The sequence below is a fragment of the Centruroides sculpturatus genome, unplaced genomic scaffold (assembly GCF_000671375.1).
Source record: "Centruroides sculpturatus isolate CEXI.00-Female unplaced genomic scaffold, Cexi_2.0 scaffold1098, whole genome shotgun sequence".
In the NCBI taxonomy this organism is placed as follows: Eukaryota; Metazoa; Arthropoda; class Arachnida; order Scorpiones; family Buthidae; genus Centruroides; species Centruroides sculpturatus.
Genome location: NW_019385403.1, coordinates 147,648 through 167,556, shown reverse-complemented (window position 1 = coordinate 167,556; position 19,909 = coordinate 147,648). Strand labels below are relative to the sequence as shown.

The 19,909-nt window shown below is 28.3% G+C and overlaps 1 protein-coding gene across 1 annotated transcript in view; it reads right to left on the bottom strand.

The window, feature by feature from the left end:
• The window catches only part of LOC111638582 (potassium voltage-gated channel subfamily KQT member 1-like), an 84,613-nt gene that overhangs the window by 3,263 nt on the left and 61,441 nt on the right, over positions 1-19,909 (bottom strand). Inside the window, exons 11-14 of the mRNA XM_023384312.1 lie at positions 18,387-18,516; positions 9,039-9,153; positions 4,682-4,757; positions 205-299 (exon numbers count right to left, since the gene is read on the bottom strand). Of these exons, the coding sequence (XP_023240080.1) occupies positions 205-299; positions 4,682-4,757; positions 9,039-9,153; positions 18,387-18,516 (416 nt within the window). The remainder of the gene's footprint in view (positions 1-204; positions 300-4,681; positions 4,758-9,038; positions 9,154-18,386; positions 18,517-19,909) is intronic.

The window sequence follows — 19,909 nt, the reverse complement described above, 5'->3', positions numbered from 1 at the left end:
GAAACTATCAATGACTATTTATTATACATTTTAAAAAGTCATAAATAATTGAATAAAATCTGAATCAAAAGAAATGTGTGTGAAAATGAAAAGTATGTCAAATGAAAACTATATGGACAATTTAAATATCTTTTGGTGGTAAAAAAAATTTTGAACTAAAAAGTAAATTGTTAAATAAGAAGCCATTTCATTATCAGTTCTTACCTTCTCTGTAATTCTTTAATACGAACCATCATATTCAAGTGACCTTGAGAATATTGTTCTATCACATCTCTAACATCATATGGCTTTCTTGCTTGCTAAAATATAATAATTTTTCATTATATTTTTTGTAATTATTTGTAACATTATGCTAATTAAAATTATTTTTCTTCTTATTTTATAATTAAAATAGTTTCATCATTATACAGTAATTTCCCAGTTTACATGAATTCACTTTAATGTAATAATAAATGTTACAGAAATAAGAGTGTCAATCAAAAAGTGTGGTTTTTGTTAAACCTCTTATATAGATGTACATTTTAAAAATTTTAGTTAAAATTTTTCTGCCTCACTAAGAGTAAAATACTATATATGAGATTATGGAACAGGCTCATTTACATGGTTATCATGGAATCAATTACTTGCATAAATGGAGGGATAACTGTATTTGAATTTAAATATTAAAGTAGTATTAGTTAATTTATAGATATATTAATATTTTAAAAATATCTGTTTTATATAACTAGAGATTATTAGACAAACATTTTTGGCTTGTTTCAAATATCAAAGTACAAATTGAAGAAAAAAAATATATAATTTAAAAATGGAACACTCTGATATGTTATAGAAATATTTCAAAATTATTATTATTTTTCAACTTTGTTTTTTATAGTAAAATTCAGCTCAATGAAACTATTCTGAACATTTATTTTGCACTGCTAATCCCATGTATATATATTTCTTCCATAAATAAATAAAGTAAAAATACTAGAAATTTGGATTCAAAGTAGAGCAAAAATTAATGAATAGATAATAATAATACAGGCAATTCAATAAGAAATGTATTAATGTATTACTATTTAAATATTAAATAATTAAAATAGTAATATTATAGAAAAAGACATCTTAACATGTTTTAGGTATTTTAACATTTCAAAATATTTTTATTTTCTAATAATGAATTTTATATATACAATATATAAATTATAAGTGTAAATCTGTATTTTTCAAATTCAATTCCATTGTTATCATTTATAAACATTTAAAAAAAGTTGTGCAACTTATTATTACTTCTGAGGTTGTAGATTTGCTGTTAATTATTAACATTTGATAATAGTAATAGTTGTAATATAATTATTTATAAATTAGAACTTCATTATCATTCAATATGCTAACAACTAATTAATTTAATTTTACTGACACTGATTATTCATTTAATAAAAATTCAATAACTAATATCTGTAAGTAATTATTTTTAAAATAGCCTGTATTTTCATTTATGAATTAATTAGCTATATTCATTTATTTCATACAGAATAAAATTTTTGTAATAACATTTGAAAATGATGCTGGAGTTTTAAGATATTATTTAAAAATATAAAATTTGATCCATCAAATCTTTCTTCTCTCCAATTTTGATATATTTAGGATGATATAGAAATTTAAGAATAGATCCAGGCAACATGAATTTTACAATATTCTTTTATAAGAGATTATATCTTATAAAACTGAATTGTGAATAAAGAAAGTGTAATAAAAACATAACTGTAATTCATATTTTCATAAAAATTTGAAATATGCAAAAAAATTTATAAATTACTGTAGTTTGAATAATGATTTAATTATGGTAATGATAAAGGTCTTAAAATAAATCTAAACCAAGGTATAAAGTCAGATTTACTACTATTACTCAAAATTTCATAACATGAATGGAAAATCAATACACAAACAGATCTTAATATTTTTTGTAACAATTTTTTGTAATATAAGGGAATCCATATGGGTTGGGCTAATTTGACAACTGTATCATAAGAAATATATAAATTGTATGATGTTCAAATTCTACTACAATAGAAAAGTAAGGCAGGATTTCATTGGAAGTTATGTCACATGACAAAAGTGAAAATTGCAATTACCATGGAGCAACACACTAAGTACAGTAAGACCCTGCTTAACGCTGATTCAATATAATGCGGCCTGCTTGAAGCCTAAAAATCACTCAAAATTTATGCTGAATTAAATTATCATGGAATTTCATTGATTCGTATATAATACGATTATTTGCGAACACAAACCAATCAGCAAAAGCTGGCAAAACAGTGTACTTTCTTTAAATCTATGTTGTTTGGTGCAATTTTGGAAAAAATATAACATCATGGATGCCATAGGAAATATTGACTTTGCTTGGCAAGAATTAACTGATAAATGCACGAACGAAGTGTGCAAGAAGTTATGGCTTAAGGTATCCAAGAATTCTCAACGAGAAGAGCCTATCTCTGTATCGTTAGCTTGACCAAACTCAACCTAATCGATATAGCAGGACTGGGAGATATATACAAGCAGGATATTGAGTAGTTACAGCAGGTTTCTGGTGAGAGCCTTACCAACGACAACCTTCAAGAACTGGCAGAACATGGAATTCATGTGGAACTGGAAAATAGAGATTTTGAAAACAAAGAACCCAAAAAATTTCTCTACAGATTTCCTTAGTAAAAGTTTGGTAAGATAACTGAAATCATTGATTAAATCATAGTGAATGATCCAGATTTTGAAAAAAGTGCAAAAGCAAAATGAAGCATTTTGGATGTGATCTTCCACTACTGACATTTACTTAAGGAAAGAAAAAAGCAACAAATGAAACTTCACAACTTTGCAAAAGAACAAGAATTTCAGAAAAGTTAGGACCTTCATCACAAAAAATGAACTTTACATTTCTGTGTGCATATGTTTGTGTGTTATTTAACATATATTATTATGCAAATTAATATAAAAATAACTTAAAATTGAAGTAAAATTTGTTGATTTTTCGTTGCATGTTCCCCTATCCCTATTTACTTTATGTTAAAATGACCTCATTTAACACTGTTTCGCTTAGCGCTTTGTTATCTAGGAACACATCCCCTGCATTAAGCGGGGTCTTACTGTATATCTTTTAGTATGTAAAGTTTACATTTGTGATGGCTGTTAAACATGAATTTTGTCATGTTTGTGGTTTCAAGAATATACCTAAATTTTATGTTGTATAATATGTTATTACATACTCGAAGAAATGGGGTCAATTATGAAGCCACACACTCCATTGGTCGTAAGCATGAACCTGAGAAAGAAACCATTGTTTTCACTGTACTGGTGCATAGCCCAAAGAAAAGTCTATGATGGTTGTACTTGAAACTGACTCTAATATACACAATATGTAACACATTGTTCAATATTTCCTGAAAATGTACCTGTAGTACTTCTACATGTATGTAATATGGGTGCATTTTCAGGTAATGTCAATAGGACAGTGCCATTTTCTCTTTTGNTTTCTCTACAGATTTCCTTAGTAAAAGTTTGGTAAGATAACTGAAATCATTGATTAAATCATAGTGAATGATCCAGATTTTGAAAAAAGTGCAAAAGCAAAATGAAGCATTTTGGATGTGATCTTCCACTACTGACATTTACTTAAGGAAAGAAAAAAGCAACAAATGAAACTTCACAACTTTGCAAAAGAACAAGAATTTCAGAAAAGTTAGGACCTTCATCACAAAAAATGAACTTTACATTTCTGTGTGCATATGTTTGTGTGTTATTTAACATATATTATTATGCAAATTAATATAAAAATAACTTAAAATTGAAGTAAAATTTGTTGATTTTTCGTTGCATGTTCCCCTATCCCTATTTACTTTATGTTAAAATGACCTCATTTAACACTGTTTCGCTTAGCGCTTTGTTATCTAGGAACACATCCCCTGCATTAAGCGGGGTCTTACTGTATATCTTTTAGTATGTAAAGTTTAATTTGTGATGGCTGTTAAACATGAATTTTGTCATGTTTGTGGTTTCAAGAATATACCTAAATTTTATGTTGTATAATATGTTATTACATACTCGAAGAAATGGGGTCAATTATGAAGCCACACACTCCATTGGTCGTAAGCATGAACCTGAGAAAGAAACCATTGTTTTCACTGTACTGGTGCATAGCCCAAAGAAAAGTCTATGATGGTTGTACTTGAAACTGACTCTAATATACACAATATGTAACACATTGTTCAATATTTCCTGAAAATGTACCTGTAGTACTTCTACATGTATGTAATATGGGTGCATTTTCAGGTAATGTCAATAGGACAGTGCCATTTTCTCTTTTGTCATGTGAGAAAACTACCCAAAGAAACTTCTGCCTTATTGCATCATTGTGGCAAAATTTGAATTTCATACAACTAATATGTTAGCATGGTAGAACTTTGAAATTATCCTAACCCATTGTGTTACTTTCTCCAATATCATATATAATATAGGGTGATCTACCCTATATTATATATGATATTGGAGAAAGTAACAAAACTCAAATTTTGAATCTATGAAAAAATTTAAAAATTTCTTAAATATTTTTTCAGTTAATTTAATTCAATTTACTATATTTTTAATAATATTAAACTTAATTAAGATGAATAAAATACCATTAGGAATTCAAAAATTAAAATATTACCTGAAATTTTCTTCTTGCTACAAAATATTTGATTTTTCTAATTGCTCTAATTGCATTTCTATGCGCTTCAGTTAATCTAAAGTTTATTAATGAGAATAAAATTATTAAATTTATAAATAATTTATTGTAAAAAGATTTATAAAATGTTTGTTAATTATATAATGTATAAAACAATTCTTTTTTTATATATTTAATATATTTATTTTTCATTAAAAATCATTACAGAAAATCCTCATTAATTAGAACTCAGATAGCTTGAAATTCAGTTAGTTTGTAACTGTACTTTTGTCCTGGCTGGGGATATAGAAATTTACATGTTAAGGAATTTGGTTAGTTTGAAATACGGCTACTTCAAAATTGAAGTAAAAATTCTTTCTGAACTGTGATATGAGTATGTTAACTTGTTCGTTTAGATCAAAGTGCCTCCATGCTATAAGACAGTGTTTTTTTTAACATTTTTTATCTCATGGCATACTTAAATCTATAATTAAATTTCCACAGAAAAAAAATCACATGATTTAAAGTTGTTTGTAAACTTTCTATTGCCATATAACTATGCCACTTAACCTAATTCTTTTTGTCTATATTTTTTGTAAATTAAATAAAACAGTATTGGTGATCTTAAAATAACAGTCAGTTACAACAATAGTTATATAAATTAGTAATTTTCATTTACATAAGAAAAGCAATTAATATTGTCTGATTTGCTTTTAAAAGTGGTATGATAACTGTCTTTATAAACCTGCCCAATGTTCCACTATTTCTAAGTTAAAATAATTTGAACTAAATATGGATAATTATAGACACATTTTTGATTTAAATAAAATAAACTCAGTGTTATATAAACATAATTTTGCTTATGGATATATATTTTTTATTACATTATGTATACATATATTTATTGTAACAATGAAAAACTCGTATAATCAATTTAGAAAGGTTTTAATTTTGACATGTACACTTATTGTTCTTTGGGCTTCTTTTGAAAATAATCTATTTAATAGCCTTCAAAAATATTTGCAGCACACTTATGATCTTCTTACGATTCTCTATGATCCTCTTATACCAGTGATTTTCAACCAGTGTGCTGGTTGAAAATCACTGCTATAAGAGAACAATAAACTAACAACAACTCTAATCTGGTCAATATATCTTTGCTTTTACAGTAACACAATTTTGGGAGTCACCTTACCCATGAACTACCTTTTTTTCTCTTATCTCATAAAACACAATTGGGTTTTAGGGTTGAAAGATTGGGCTACAATCAGCAAATTGAGATATCTGTAGGGCTCTAAACTACTAGATTCGACTTACTTTTTAGCCACTTTAAAAATAATTTAAGCTATATTTTGAGGAATTTTGCTTTACTTTTTATAAATCTACTGGCAACCTGTGAAGTTCTTACCTGACACATGCTGTTTACCTGCAGTTTATTTATATTATTATTATGTTGGGTTTTGTGAGTTATACTCGGTTCACACCGGTGGCTGTGTACTATGCCGGACCAGAGTCAAGGCATAGCAACCAAAACAAAACTAAAATTAAATAAGTGTGTCAGTGTCTGTATTCAGGAATTTCCTAACAATATGGCATGTATTCAATATAGTGGCCTTCTGTAGTGTGATGTATGTATTTCTACTCAATTGTAATGTTCCCAGGCTTTTGTGTAGTGTGTGTGGTATCACACCTGTACAGGAGAGAACAACAGGTACAATAAGCACCCTATCCATCCTTTATTATTATCTAACAAAAATAGCATTCTGTATATGTAGCCATATTCCATTTGCTTAATAAATTACATCAGTTACATGGCATTTGGCATACGGTACAAAAATTTGTAAATTTTGGATAATTCAAAACTCTATAAATTGAAGTTGCAATTATTCTGTCCCTTGAATTTTGAACTATCATGGGTTTCCTGTACAATATTAAAAACTACAGATACAAATCTTCAAAAATTTTTCAGAATATATTTTCATTAAAATTTTTTAGCAAGTTAATTAAACCAGGTGACACAATTTTTCATAACAGATAATTCTATTTGAGTTAAATTTATATTATTTATGATAAATCTTTCAATTATTGCTAGAAATTAAGAAAAATTGTCTTTCATTCAATTTTTAATTCTCTGATGAATTTTATATAGATAAAAAATTTCTCTTCTCTTACAATAGATGATAAAAACTACTTTTCAATTTTAACTGTATCTGATAATTTACTTTAAAATTCTTATATTAAAGTTATTTGAATTGTTGTACCATAAGAAGTTGTATCAATTTTGAAATGAAATCATTGTTGTGATATAAATATTTTGAAACAGTTGTGGAATAATCTTTTGTCAGTTTATTTCCCTCTAAAATTTAACTACAAACATAACTACAATTATATATTAGAGATTTTTTTTATAGGTTTCATTTAAAAATGAATGAAATACAGTATAAGAAATTTCTTTTGGTAATTTTAGATTTTGTGTATACAGTTCAGTACAAAGGTACTCTCTTAAGGAAGAGAGCACCTTTGTGATCACTGTATTATGCTTCCTTATCCGGAGTGCTCTCTTATCTAAAGCAAAAACAAGATCATCCAGGAGAATTTTTAATAGTATTTGATTCTCTCCACTGTCTTGGGAGATCTATAACACATTTGGAAACATTAAAATTCATTATCACATATTTTAACTATTACTTACATACTGTTTTGCATTCTTATATTATCAATTTTATTGTTCTATTGAATAATCAGTAAATACAATATATTTACTAGTCACATTACTTTCACTTCTTCCCAGAAATACAATAGGTCAAGCTGAAAAGATGTGAAAATCCATGCTTCAAAATTTTTGAATGTCCTCTAATAGATTGTACAGTATAAAAACAAATAAATATGGTACCATCTTAAACTAATCTTATGTGACTTCTGATTGTTAATTACTTCTTATCTTGTCCTCTCAAGATGAGAACATATATCATCTGCATTGTTTGTTCATATATATTTTATTATATCTTTTTAACATGTAATTGCTTCTCATATGTGTCAAATAAAACCTGCTTATTATGATTCTATAAGAAATCTTTTGTCTGTCCATGTACTTGAAAAATGACCAATGAAAACTTTCACCAAATCGCCAAAAATTGTAAATGTTATCTGTACAAAGTGTCTTCCAACTGAATGTTCCATAGTGCATTTTGGATATTGTGTATATTTATTTCTACACAGCCATGATTAGTGTCTTATGCATGTTTTGTTCTTCCTTCTTGATCCAGCTTGCTTCATCTTTGTGTGTGATTAGATTGGATCAGAGTAGATCAAAAACGTGTTATCTGTTTTTCTGTTGGTGTATCATTAAGCTACAGTTATGTGTTAGGTTTGGTATGTACAGTACTTGTTCACAGAAAAGTTTTTCATTGTTTGTGAATAACTTTATTTTCTTGTTTTCATAATATTATTATATATGTTAGACTCAAAGATAAAAAATGTTTATTGAGTGAAAAATTGATCATAATGCATCCTGACTTCTCAGATTCAACCACAATGCAAATTTTGTGTTGTGGCACTTTCAAAAATGCACACAATGCATTTTGGAATATTCAATAAGACCACAAGTGAACACAAAGTGAAATTCATGTCAATATTCTTTTAGTAACCAACCAAAATGCAATCTGGCAATGTGAAACTATCCCAACCCACATTGTGGATGCTTATTAATGGTGGGTTCCCCTAATTTAAAAGGGAAAGTAATGAATAGTAATCAAATACTGTTGTTTGGAAAGGTATATTTTGTTTTTATTATTAATTGAAACACTTGTTTTTTACTTATTTCTTAACTAAGAATTTTTTTCCTTAATAAGACTTCCTTACTTTCAAACATAGCTGTGTTTCATCCATAGCTGTGTTTCATGTGTGGCAAGCTATTTAATTAAATTTGTTCAGTACTTTTATTTTGTACAGTTATAAGAGCTGTATTTATAAAGAGTTTACTTATTTGTTTTTATTAATGTAGATGCCATTAATTAATGTAAATGTTACTGATATTAAAATTAAATGTCAACATAAATGCTACTAATGCTAGCACATCAGTAAAACTTGACACAGCCTTCTTGAATTCTTGAGAATTTGTTCTTTTCACACAATGTATTTTTTCAGCTTAGTCATTCCCAATGCCTAAGAAAGCAAAAACTCTCTTGAATGAAAACACCAATAAAAAAATTACCCTAAAAAATCTCAATGTTATAAAAAAATGTGTTAAATTCAGTATAAGAAGTCATAATTAAAATATAAATATAAGCCTATATGTAATAAATTATTAGCATAAACGTTGTTTTAAAAGATTAATTAAATATCTTTTATAAATTCTTACATTGTTAATCGAGGTGGATCATCTATATCAATTTCTATTTCATCAGAAATTACATCTGTTGTGTTACTCTGATTAGTGTTTAATTTACCTTCTTTTTTTCCTCTTAATGTCAGTCCTAAAATATACAAAGCAAAACTTTAATATTTTTCATTTCAATGAATCAACAAGATAATATACAGTCGACCCCCCTATAACGTGGGTTCCTATAACGGAAATTCCTATAACATAGCAAAAAAATTGCAGAAGTATTCGTATAAAGGGACTCGTAAAACGTTGTCGCCGACTCGTGTTGCGACAAGATTGGTCGAATCTGGACCAATATTGGATGAGCAGCCGAACTACTTTCCGCCGTCCAGTGCCACGCTACGGAAAGTTCAGGCGGGTAAATTGAGTTTGCTATCGTCTGTACAGTATTATATATAAATTAGGTACTGTACATATAATTATATATTAATTATATATAAATTAGGTACTGTATATATAATTATATATTAACTTAATTTATTGTAACTTTATTATAATTATATATATGCTTTCTGCCGCCTGGCAACACGCTACGGAGATTTTAGGCTAGTAAGTTGAGTTTACTATCATCTGTACAGTATGTAAATTACGTACCGTAAGTCTAATACAGCACTAATTTTATACATTTCTTGTGAAAGAAACATTTTTTATTCAAGCGTAGTCGAACGGTGCACACTCGGTAAGTAATCCTACAATTTTTTGTTTATAGCATAGTTTATACAGATTATTCCCCAAAAATTATACGTGTTTTGGAAATGTTGAGTCAAATTAGTCTAGAATCAATTAATTTTATGGAAGAAAACCTTTCAAACAGCCGTAGTCCGTAAACTTTACACGTGACGGGCTGCGATTGGCTCATGTATTTAAGGATTCCTACAATGTGAAATTCGAATAACGTGAACGTATCTAAGCGTTATAGGGGGGTCTACTGTATATAGCAATTTTACATAAATGAAAAGTATAAATAGAGCCCATAATTGCCCATAATTCACTACATGACAATGTTTTTGTTCAAAATTCAGTTTACTGAATTTTGTGATAGTACATTTACATCTTTATCTTAAAATTTCAGAGTCAAATAATTCCAACATTAATATCTATAAGAGATATAACAAAATTATATCTCTAACATATCTTCACATTAGCTAAGTTATAAAGCCATATTAAAAAGTACAAAAATGTTTTCCATTTCTTAATGGATTCAAATTTCCATGATAATTTCCTAATCTTTTCTAAACTTATTTATAATAACATCTGGATATAATGCTTTTGTTGCACCACAACCATTACAAATATCTCAATAATGAAAACAACTAACTTTACATATATATATAAACTAAAGTATCACCTGACTAATGAATAAATGGAGTTTGCTAAACAGTTAAACCAGTGGCGTGCCGTGACATTTGATGATAGGGAAGCTGTGTTTCTATAAGAAGCCGACTTCCAGGGGCAATCAGTCAGCAATGGTCTAGGGTCCATTCTTATTCGTTTGTTTGATAAGCCAGTAAAAACCGTAGACTTCTCTAAATGTATTTTTAATTAATAGATTATCTAACGCACTTAATAAATAAGCAAGTTCAATATAATTAACTCTCTTATATTATATTTAATAGATTCTATACGCCCTCTAAATGCCAATTCTTGCTTCGATAACATCTACTAATTAAAATATATCTTAGAACTAGGGAATAAAATATATCGTTTATGGTTAGAACTACCCTAGTTCTAACCATAAACGATGCCAACCAGCAATCCGCCTGAGTTCCTAAAATATATCTATTAGCCATAACTATCTTGTTATAATTTTCAATATATATTTTATATTGTGTACTAATGTTAAATTCTATTCTATTTTGATTTCCAAATTGCTTCAATTTTACGAAAGAATCGATGCGAGATTTAGGATTTTCGTGTCTTTTGCCAGCTTTACTCAAATTATTTAAATCGTCAAAGCCAATCTCATTCTACACACTAATTTTATTTGAAAATAGTAGGCAAGGCCAACAAAACAAATTTTGCATTTTTATGCATCCACAAAGCCATTTTATATCTTCATAAATTTTATCATGAAAATGTCGAACAAATTTTTTCTTTTTCATTATATGGTCTCGAGCCAAAACTTTTTGAAATAAATTTTCGATATCACAATTACATTCTAAATTGCTAGCTATAATATAAGGGCTAAAATTAAAAATAAAATTATAAAAACTTACTTGTTAAAATAAAATGTGTGATGATATACAATTATACATACCTGGTACAAAATATTCAATTGTATGAATATACTTTTAAAGAAAATTATAAATATAGTTTTGTGAAGAAACGTACATAAAAATAACATAAAATAGTCTTTACTTTTTAAATATTAAAACAATCCACCTAGTTAAAATTGCTCCCTACCAGTGGCTCGTGGATGGAATCAGAGACGGTCTTGGTAGGTGTGCGGTGCGGTGCATGCTTGCCAAATCCCGAGGGTGCCGATACCGGTTAATGTCTCTTTTGTCTCATCACTAGTATATCTCAAAGGACGCGACAGGGTTGTTGTAAATTTTAAACGTTTCTCATCATAGCTGTAAAAATCTAAATTTGTTAAACTTAAAAGTCATTTGTTTTCTAACTACTGTAATTCGTTTTAAGACCAGGTGTCCACGGAAATTTCCAAAATTTACAACTTTTACTCACTTTCATTGAACTGGAAAAATTTCTGTCTTTATTACATCTAATATTACGAAGAAATCAGTCCCACTGTACTCGGCTAGATATTGGTCCGGTTAGGCTTTTGTTTAAGTAAAATTCCGGCTCTTTCATCAGGGTTTTGTTTACGTCCCCAATTCCCTAATCGCTTAATTATTTAACTACTTCTTAAGTAGAAATAAGTCGAAACCAGTTACTTTGTACTCGAATATTTGTAGTCTCGGGAAAAAAGTGGAAAGACAAATTTTTACGACAACGGATACATAAATCGTAAATTTAAGGAAAATAAATTCTAGAGCCTTTTCTGTACCTCGTGCATCTCTCTCATTCATTAAATTTAGTTGTAAATGATGCTGTCGAAGTAACGGTTAATTTTTTAACATTATACAAGAATTGTACACGTTTTTTTCTACATCCCCTTAAAGATGGGATGTACGAAATCGTAATATCACTGGTTTAACATCGAAATCCGTGAGTAATATAAAATCGGAGAGCGGAATAAATATATCAAATATTTTAATGGATTTTTTAAACTCCTGTCAACTATACAGAACTATCGTAAAAACATACCAGTAAATTCTTATCGGTTGGGTTAAGTTATAAATCTACTCGTTATTCACGTAATCGAAATATCTAGTGGGCAGGCGGCTAACAGCCCAGAACCGGTCCTTGATAGAATTGGAATCTTTATATGTGTGCAGCTTTCACCCAAGTTCGTAGGCTTCCACCGGCTAAACCGGGTGAGGATGGTGCTCTGTAAAGCGCATGCACAAATCTGGCTTTTCGTAATCTGAAAATACAGGAGATTCCACTCCACCACTAATATTCTAATATACAATAGCAATTTTTTTTTCCCACGTGTAGTATAGAAATTTGTAATAAGATACATAATACGGTTATAATAAAATATTGTGCGATTATTTTCATATAATTAAAATTAATATTTATTTATTTTTTAGAGAATACAAGGGAAGCAGCACTTCCAACACTTCTAATGACGGCACACCACTGAGTTAAACATTTAATCGTACAGTTTATGATAAAAAAGAATTCATCTTGAGTTAATGTCATTCTTAATCTTAAATTTCAAGTTATAGTAATCCTTATATAATAATGAAAATTAAACATTAAAAATTACAAGAAAAATAAAACTTAGTTTATTTTAAAACCATTAGTCCTGAGATATTTAAAGTTATTAATTTTTTTCCCTGTTAGTCAGTTATTAAGATAAATAAATTGATAAAAAACTTGCATATTGGTATAGTTGGGAAAGTATACTTTGTCCAATTGCATAGTAAAAAAGAAAAGAAAGAAAAACTTTTGTTTGATACAATAATTGTCAGTGACATCAGACATTTCAATGCAAACTGCTCAACATGTATACATGATTTATAGCATGCAACATATCACTGTAATACACAAGCTTTCTGTCCAACAGACTCAGATTTGTATTTGTTGCAACTGAATATTATATAAAATAAAAAATTCAAAAAGAAATTTAATTTTGTTAAAATTTCATTCTGTAAAACATTATTTCTGGAATTTAAGCAGCTTTAGACACCTTAGTTTGATTTCAGTAATTGACCATATAATGTGTCTTATTTCTACAAGCATTTTTAATAATCTTTCTTTATCATTGTTCATGACAATTCAAAACACAAAAAATAAGTAAAAATATGATAAAATTTTATGTTAAATGTTGTTTGAGTTATGTCAATCAATTCTCTGATGGCAAAGTGTATGAAATAACACTTGTGGAAAAAATGGACTATTTGAGAGAGATGCAGAAATTATAGATACAAGCAGAGATTTGACATCTTAGTACTTTTATTAAACNCCAACTGTTCGAACAGAACTGCTCACATAAAACACACGAAATGTGTGTCATCGAGTAAGAATTGGATGGGGAGATTCACATCGCAACATGCTTCTGTGCAAGCAGACACGTAACAGGGATGGGTACCTTGACGGGAGGTGCGTCGGACTACTGAGCATGTTGGATTAAAAAACGTCAAACTATAGAGGGACAACTGTACATTACAAAACTCCTTCCAGTAACAATGTTTTAATAGAATACAAACATTTTCGATCTCCTCCTGAGATCTGCATCAGGTTCTATAATAAAATTCTATAATAAAATGTATCAAACAAAACATCAGCAGAATTCAAATTTAAATTGATAAATTCAAATAATTTATGTGACTGAATATGATTGAACCAATCAGGAGTATGAAGGTGTTAATATAGTTGCCTAACTGGCATGCCTTAAAGATCTCCAAGGCCTCTAAATCTCTAATATGGTCATTATGCCACATATAATGTATCAATCTTAACTGTCAAGTTCAGCCTCAACTTTGTTGTCAGAGGCAGATATGGACAGACTGCTAAGGGAGATAGGCCTCACTCAAAGGTATAGCCCGTAAAAGAAACGGAAATAAGGAGAAAAGTTGGCGAAGATATTAGGGTGAAGGGGAAATACAGGTAGACAGAAAAGGTAGGACAGGACCAACGCCCCCATGGGGACTATAATCATATGTATCTCTTTTATTTTCAATTCCAAACAGCATTTATACAAATTTATACAGAAGTTTACATTGTAGACATTTTGCAAATAGCCAAAATCGATATGAAGATTTTGACAATTATAAGTACAAAAGAATACTATGAGGAAATAATAAGGAATTTACAAATATATACATTGTTTACAAAATAAAAGTATTCCCAAAATTTGAAAAAAAAAAAATAAATAAATAAATGTAACTGGTCATATCGCGTTGCTGTTTACAACTGAATATTTTTCGACAAATTTATGTAATTATGTTAAACTGCTAATGAATATTTGTATTAAAATACAAAAAAAAAAATTATTATATTATTAAAAGGTAGCAGTGTGAACTAAGTTTACCATTTTAATTTTACTTGGCAATAGAAATGTTAATGCAATTCTGCTTATATGAAGCTTAACATATTAATAATAATAAGAAGAAATATGTATAAAAATAGTATGGTGCGGTATAATTGACACCCGACATTATTAAATTTAATATGATGCTAATTTAGGATTTTTATATCCTGTATGAATTTCTTTAATGCTTTATGTATCTTCTTGTTTTCTGTGAAGATTTTTAGTTCACAAGGCCAAAGTTCATTCTCTGACAGGATCACTGCAATAAGTTCCTTTCACTGTCTTGTGTAGTTGGGACAGAAGAATATGATGTGCTCTGGGTTCTCTGTAGCATTTTGAGAGCAAGGGCAAAGCCCGTCAGTTTTATTTAAGAATCTATTCAGGTAACTACAAAAATTGCCATGACATGTGTACAGTTGGGTCATATTGAAGGATAGATTTAAGTGTTTTAGTTTTTGGCAGTGTTGAACATTAGGCAAAAACTTATAAGTGAACCATTTGGGCAAGTTTCACACCGGTCTGCCAGCTGTTTAGAGTATGGGCTCTCATTTGATTGGTTAGCCCAGTGTTTCTCAATGTGGGCAATTTTCCATGTTCAGGGGGCGATTAGAAACAATTTATATTTTGGGGGGCGAAAAACAATTTCTGGGCTATATAGTAAAACATTATATTAAGAATAATTAGATATTTTATTCGTTATATCGTACAATAATTAAACAAATAACATTATACTAGTCACTATTCTATTCAATGCAGTACAAATTTGGTGTTAGCCTTGTCCCTCGGTATCGGAATTTTGTAGTGAAGAGGGCGATACTACGTCGAATTTTGTAGTGAAGGGGGGGAATTTTGTAGTGAAGGGGGCTATGTGAAGGTTTTATTGAAGGGGGCGATACTACGTAGAAGGGGGTGACAATTCGTTAGAGGTTGAGAAACACTGGGTTAGCCAAACAGGTGGAATTGAGCTGAAAGAGTAGTTTGAACATCTTACCGGGGCCTCTTTTGTTTCCTTTTTGTTTCTCTTTCGAAATCAGCTCTTTCGTTTCCTTTGTTTCCTGAGTGTCCTTTTACCCACACTAAAGTTATGTTGTATTTTTGTTGTAGATGAGTGATAAGGTTTATGCTTTCATAGATTGTCGGGTAGTTTCCCGTTCAGTTTTATAAGTTGCTGCAGAACTGTTTTGCTATCACTAAAGATTGTTAATTGATTTGTCTGGTATTTCCATGCGTTCTGTTGAATCTATTTAAGTGCATTCAGTATTGCCCATGATTCAGATTGATTCACCGTGCAATGCATTGCCAATTTGTGTTGTGCTTAATAAAGGTGCTTATCGTTGAAATCAACAATCATTGAAGAACCGACGCCGTTTTTGGACTTGGATCCATCTGTATATATACATATACCATAAGGGGTATCCATTTCTTGTAGATTAATATGGTTCTCAATAGAGAACTTGGGGTGAAATGCGTGCGGTTGGGAGGTATAGTCAAAGTTATGTTTTTGAATGTAGTCCACTATGTTAGAGGCTGTGTTGCTGATGCTAGGTCCTTTTTTGTTGTTGTTAAACTCTTCTCTGTCTATTTTCTTTGTGGCAAGTTTTGTTTGGTTGTATTTCCAGTACTTTTCCTTCGCTAGCAAATCTATAGGAATGAGGTTAGTTATTACTAAAAGAGCCTCTATGGGAGCTGTTTTATAAGATTTTGCTATTGATATCACTGCAAGCCTTTGGGCTGAAAAAATCTTTTATATATANTGCAGCTTTCACCCAAGTTCGTAGGCTTCCACCGGCTAAACCGGGTGAGGATGGTGCTCTGTAAAGCGCATGCACAAATCTGGCTTTTCGTAATCTGAAAATACAGGAGATTCCACTCCACCACTAATATTCTAATATACAATAGCAATTTTTTTTTCCCACGTGTAGTATAGAAATTTGTAATAAGATACATAATACGGTTATAATAAAATATTGTGCGATTATTTTCATATAATTAAAATTAATATTTATTTATTTTTTAGAGAATACAAGGGAAGCAGCACTTCCAACACTTCTAATGACGGCACACCACTGAGTTAAACATTTAATCGTACAGTTTATGATAAAAAAGAATTCATCTTGAGTTAATGTCATTCTTAATCTTAAATTTCAAGTTATAGTAATCCTTATATAATAATGAAAATTAAACATTAAAAATTACAAGAAAAATAAAACTTAGTTTATTTTAAAACCATTAGTCCTGAGATATTTAAAGTTATTAATTTTTTTCCCTGTTAGTCAGTTATTAAGATAAATAAATTGATAAAAAACTTGCATATTGGTATAGTTGGGAAAGTATACTTTGTCCAATTGCATAGTAAAAAAGAAAAGAAAGAAAAACTTTTGTTTGATACAATAATTGTCAGTGACATCAGACATTTCAATGCAAACTGCTCAACATGTATACATGATTTATAGCATGCAACATATCACTGTAATACACAAACTTTCTGTCCAACAGACTCAGATTTGTATTTGTTGCAACTGAATATTATATAAAATAAAAAATTCAAAAAGAAATTTAATTTTGTTAAAATTTCATTCTGTAAAACATTATTTCTGGAATTTAAGCAGCTTTAGACACCTTAGTTTGATTTCAGTAATTGACCATATAATGTGTCTTATTTCTACAAGCATTTTTAATAATCTTTCTTTATCATTGTTCATGACAATTCAAAACACAAAAAATAAGTAAAAATATGATAAAATTTTATGTTAAATGTTGTTTGAGTTATGTCAATCAATTCTCTGATGGCAAAGTGTATGAAATAACACTTGTGGAAAAAATGGACTATTTGAGAGAGATGCAGAAATTATAGATACAAGCAGAGATTTGACATCTTAGTACTTTTATTAAACAATGAAAAAGTCTGAAAATCTATTTAATATATTCTTTATATATGTATTCTTCATATATACATATTTCAAATATATACTTTCATACATTCTTTGAAGAAAACAAGTTTCAAACTATTTTAATGGTTGTAAATTTTAATTATGAGAAAATTTAATATAATTAATAAAATAATTTTAGAACAAAAAATATTTTTTGAATTAGTGTTGAACTAAATAAATGAAAAGCTTTATATTTAATTTATCAAGATCATTATTGAAAAAATTATTTTATTTTTATATTACAAACAATCATCATAGGATTAAAAGTAAGAAAAATACTGTTTGTTTTCACTCAAAGAATATACTGTATTAGTAAGAAAAAATTGAAAAATAATATAAATTTCAAGATAAATTTCTTGCCTAATTTAGAATTTTAAATTCACATTATTACAAAACTAAAACATCTTTACAGCTGAATATGTTATATAGTAAGATAATGATTGTTTTTATTTCATTAATTAATTTTACAGGATTTTTAGATACATAAAATACACTTAAAACAAATAAATTTTAAATACACTCTCTTACATGATAAAAAACAAAGGATTAATTATATATAATATGTAATAACAGGAAAGAATTAATTATTACTCCATTAAGTAAATTAATTATTTACCAAGTAAATTTATATGAATTTCTTAATGTCCTTGTAAGTTTTGTTTTTCTTTTTTCATATTTTGAATTTTAAAGTTTATTAATATAATCAGGATCTAGATTTCATTTAATTAAGAGTTTTACTATATTTCAAAAAATGTTTGAAATTTCTTTAGAATAAAATTATTAAAAAGTTACCCTTAGATTCTTCGGCACAGCCAGATCCATCTGTTTCATGTTGCACTGATGTATCTGAAGACAAAATGTTTCCTAATTCAAACTTATTCTTAGATTTCCTTCTTTTTAAAACACTGGCTCGTTTTGCAACCTAAGCCATAAAAATTTTTTAATTTAAAATAAAATATATTTATTATAATAATCAATAATAAAAAAAAATTAATGATGGAAAAAACATTATTCAAACATAATTCAAACTGGTAATAATGTGAAGAATTAATTTTTGTAGATAATTTTGTCAGTGGATATTGCGGGAGCTCAATTAGTGGGAGAATTGAATGCATTTGATATTTTTGCAAATTGTTAAACAAACATTTAAACATTCAAATATTGTTACCTGTTTTTTCAAATATACAGGATTGAATATACAGGAAGAATCCATATATATGATTCAATTCTCCCATCATTAGACTCAATGAATTTTATTTTCCACACATGAAATCCATACAAAGTCAGTGCATGGTCCCCCTTTCCTATGGAATATTAATTATTTTTGAAACTTTATTTAAATAAATTTTTCATACATATTTTAAATTATAAATTAAAGCTCAAAAATTAATTTTATTGTGGAACTCCAAATTTTATCAGCAGAATGCAAGTTGCAAACTGCTGACTTAATATCCATAAAAAAAAAAATTGTCTATGACAATAAATGATACAAATAATTTTTATGTTAGCTATGTATGTAAACATTTAACATAAAAAAATTTATTTACTAAATTACAAAAAAAAAATAAATAATAATAATAGGGCAATAAAATTATGAAAAATATATTAAGCTTACTTTACCCACAATATATATACACATTATGTTGTGGCTAAAGTACACAAATCAGATAATGCAAACTTTATCAAAGTCTTTTGTTTAAAGCAAGTAACAATCCATTAATTTTGAACAAATAGTGATATTCTTAATAATCAGTTCTTAAAAATATTCATACATTTAACATTGTATTTAAAAAGAAAATAAATGAATTGTTATTTAATAACAACATTTTCATCATATAAATACTCTTTTTGTAGGAGTTACATTAATAATTAATTTGTTGCTTTTTACATGTCAAAACTGAAAATACAGTAGAGTGTCGTTTATCTGAATCAATTGGGGACTGGGGTTATTCAGATAACTTATTTTTTGGATAACCGATTATGTACGAAAAAATATATTAACCTATCCCATGTTGAAATTTTTCTCTGTTGCGTGTTGTTTTGCGTTGAATTTTCAGCGATGTTAAGCATAATGAAAATTTTTAATAATAATAATCGTGGTTATTGTATCGTTAAAAATTATTTATTTATTTTGTACAAACAAAATAAATATATTGAAAAATATAAAAACAAAAAAAAAACTTTAGAAGTTGATCTAGTATCAAAAATGTTCGATTCAGAACGACACACAGTCCTCAGAAACATTATGCAAAAGTGCCAGTGCTGCCAGCTAAAACACACACACACACACACAAACAAAAAAAATATTGGAGTAG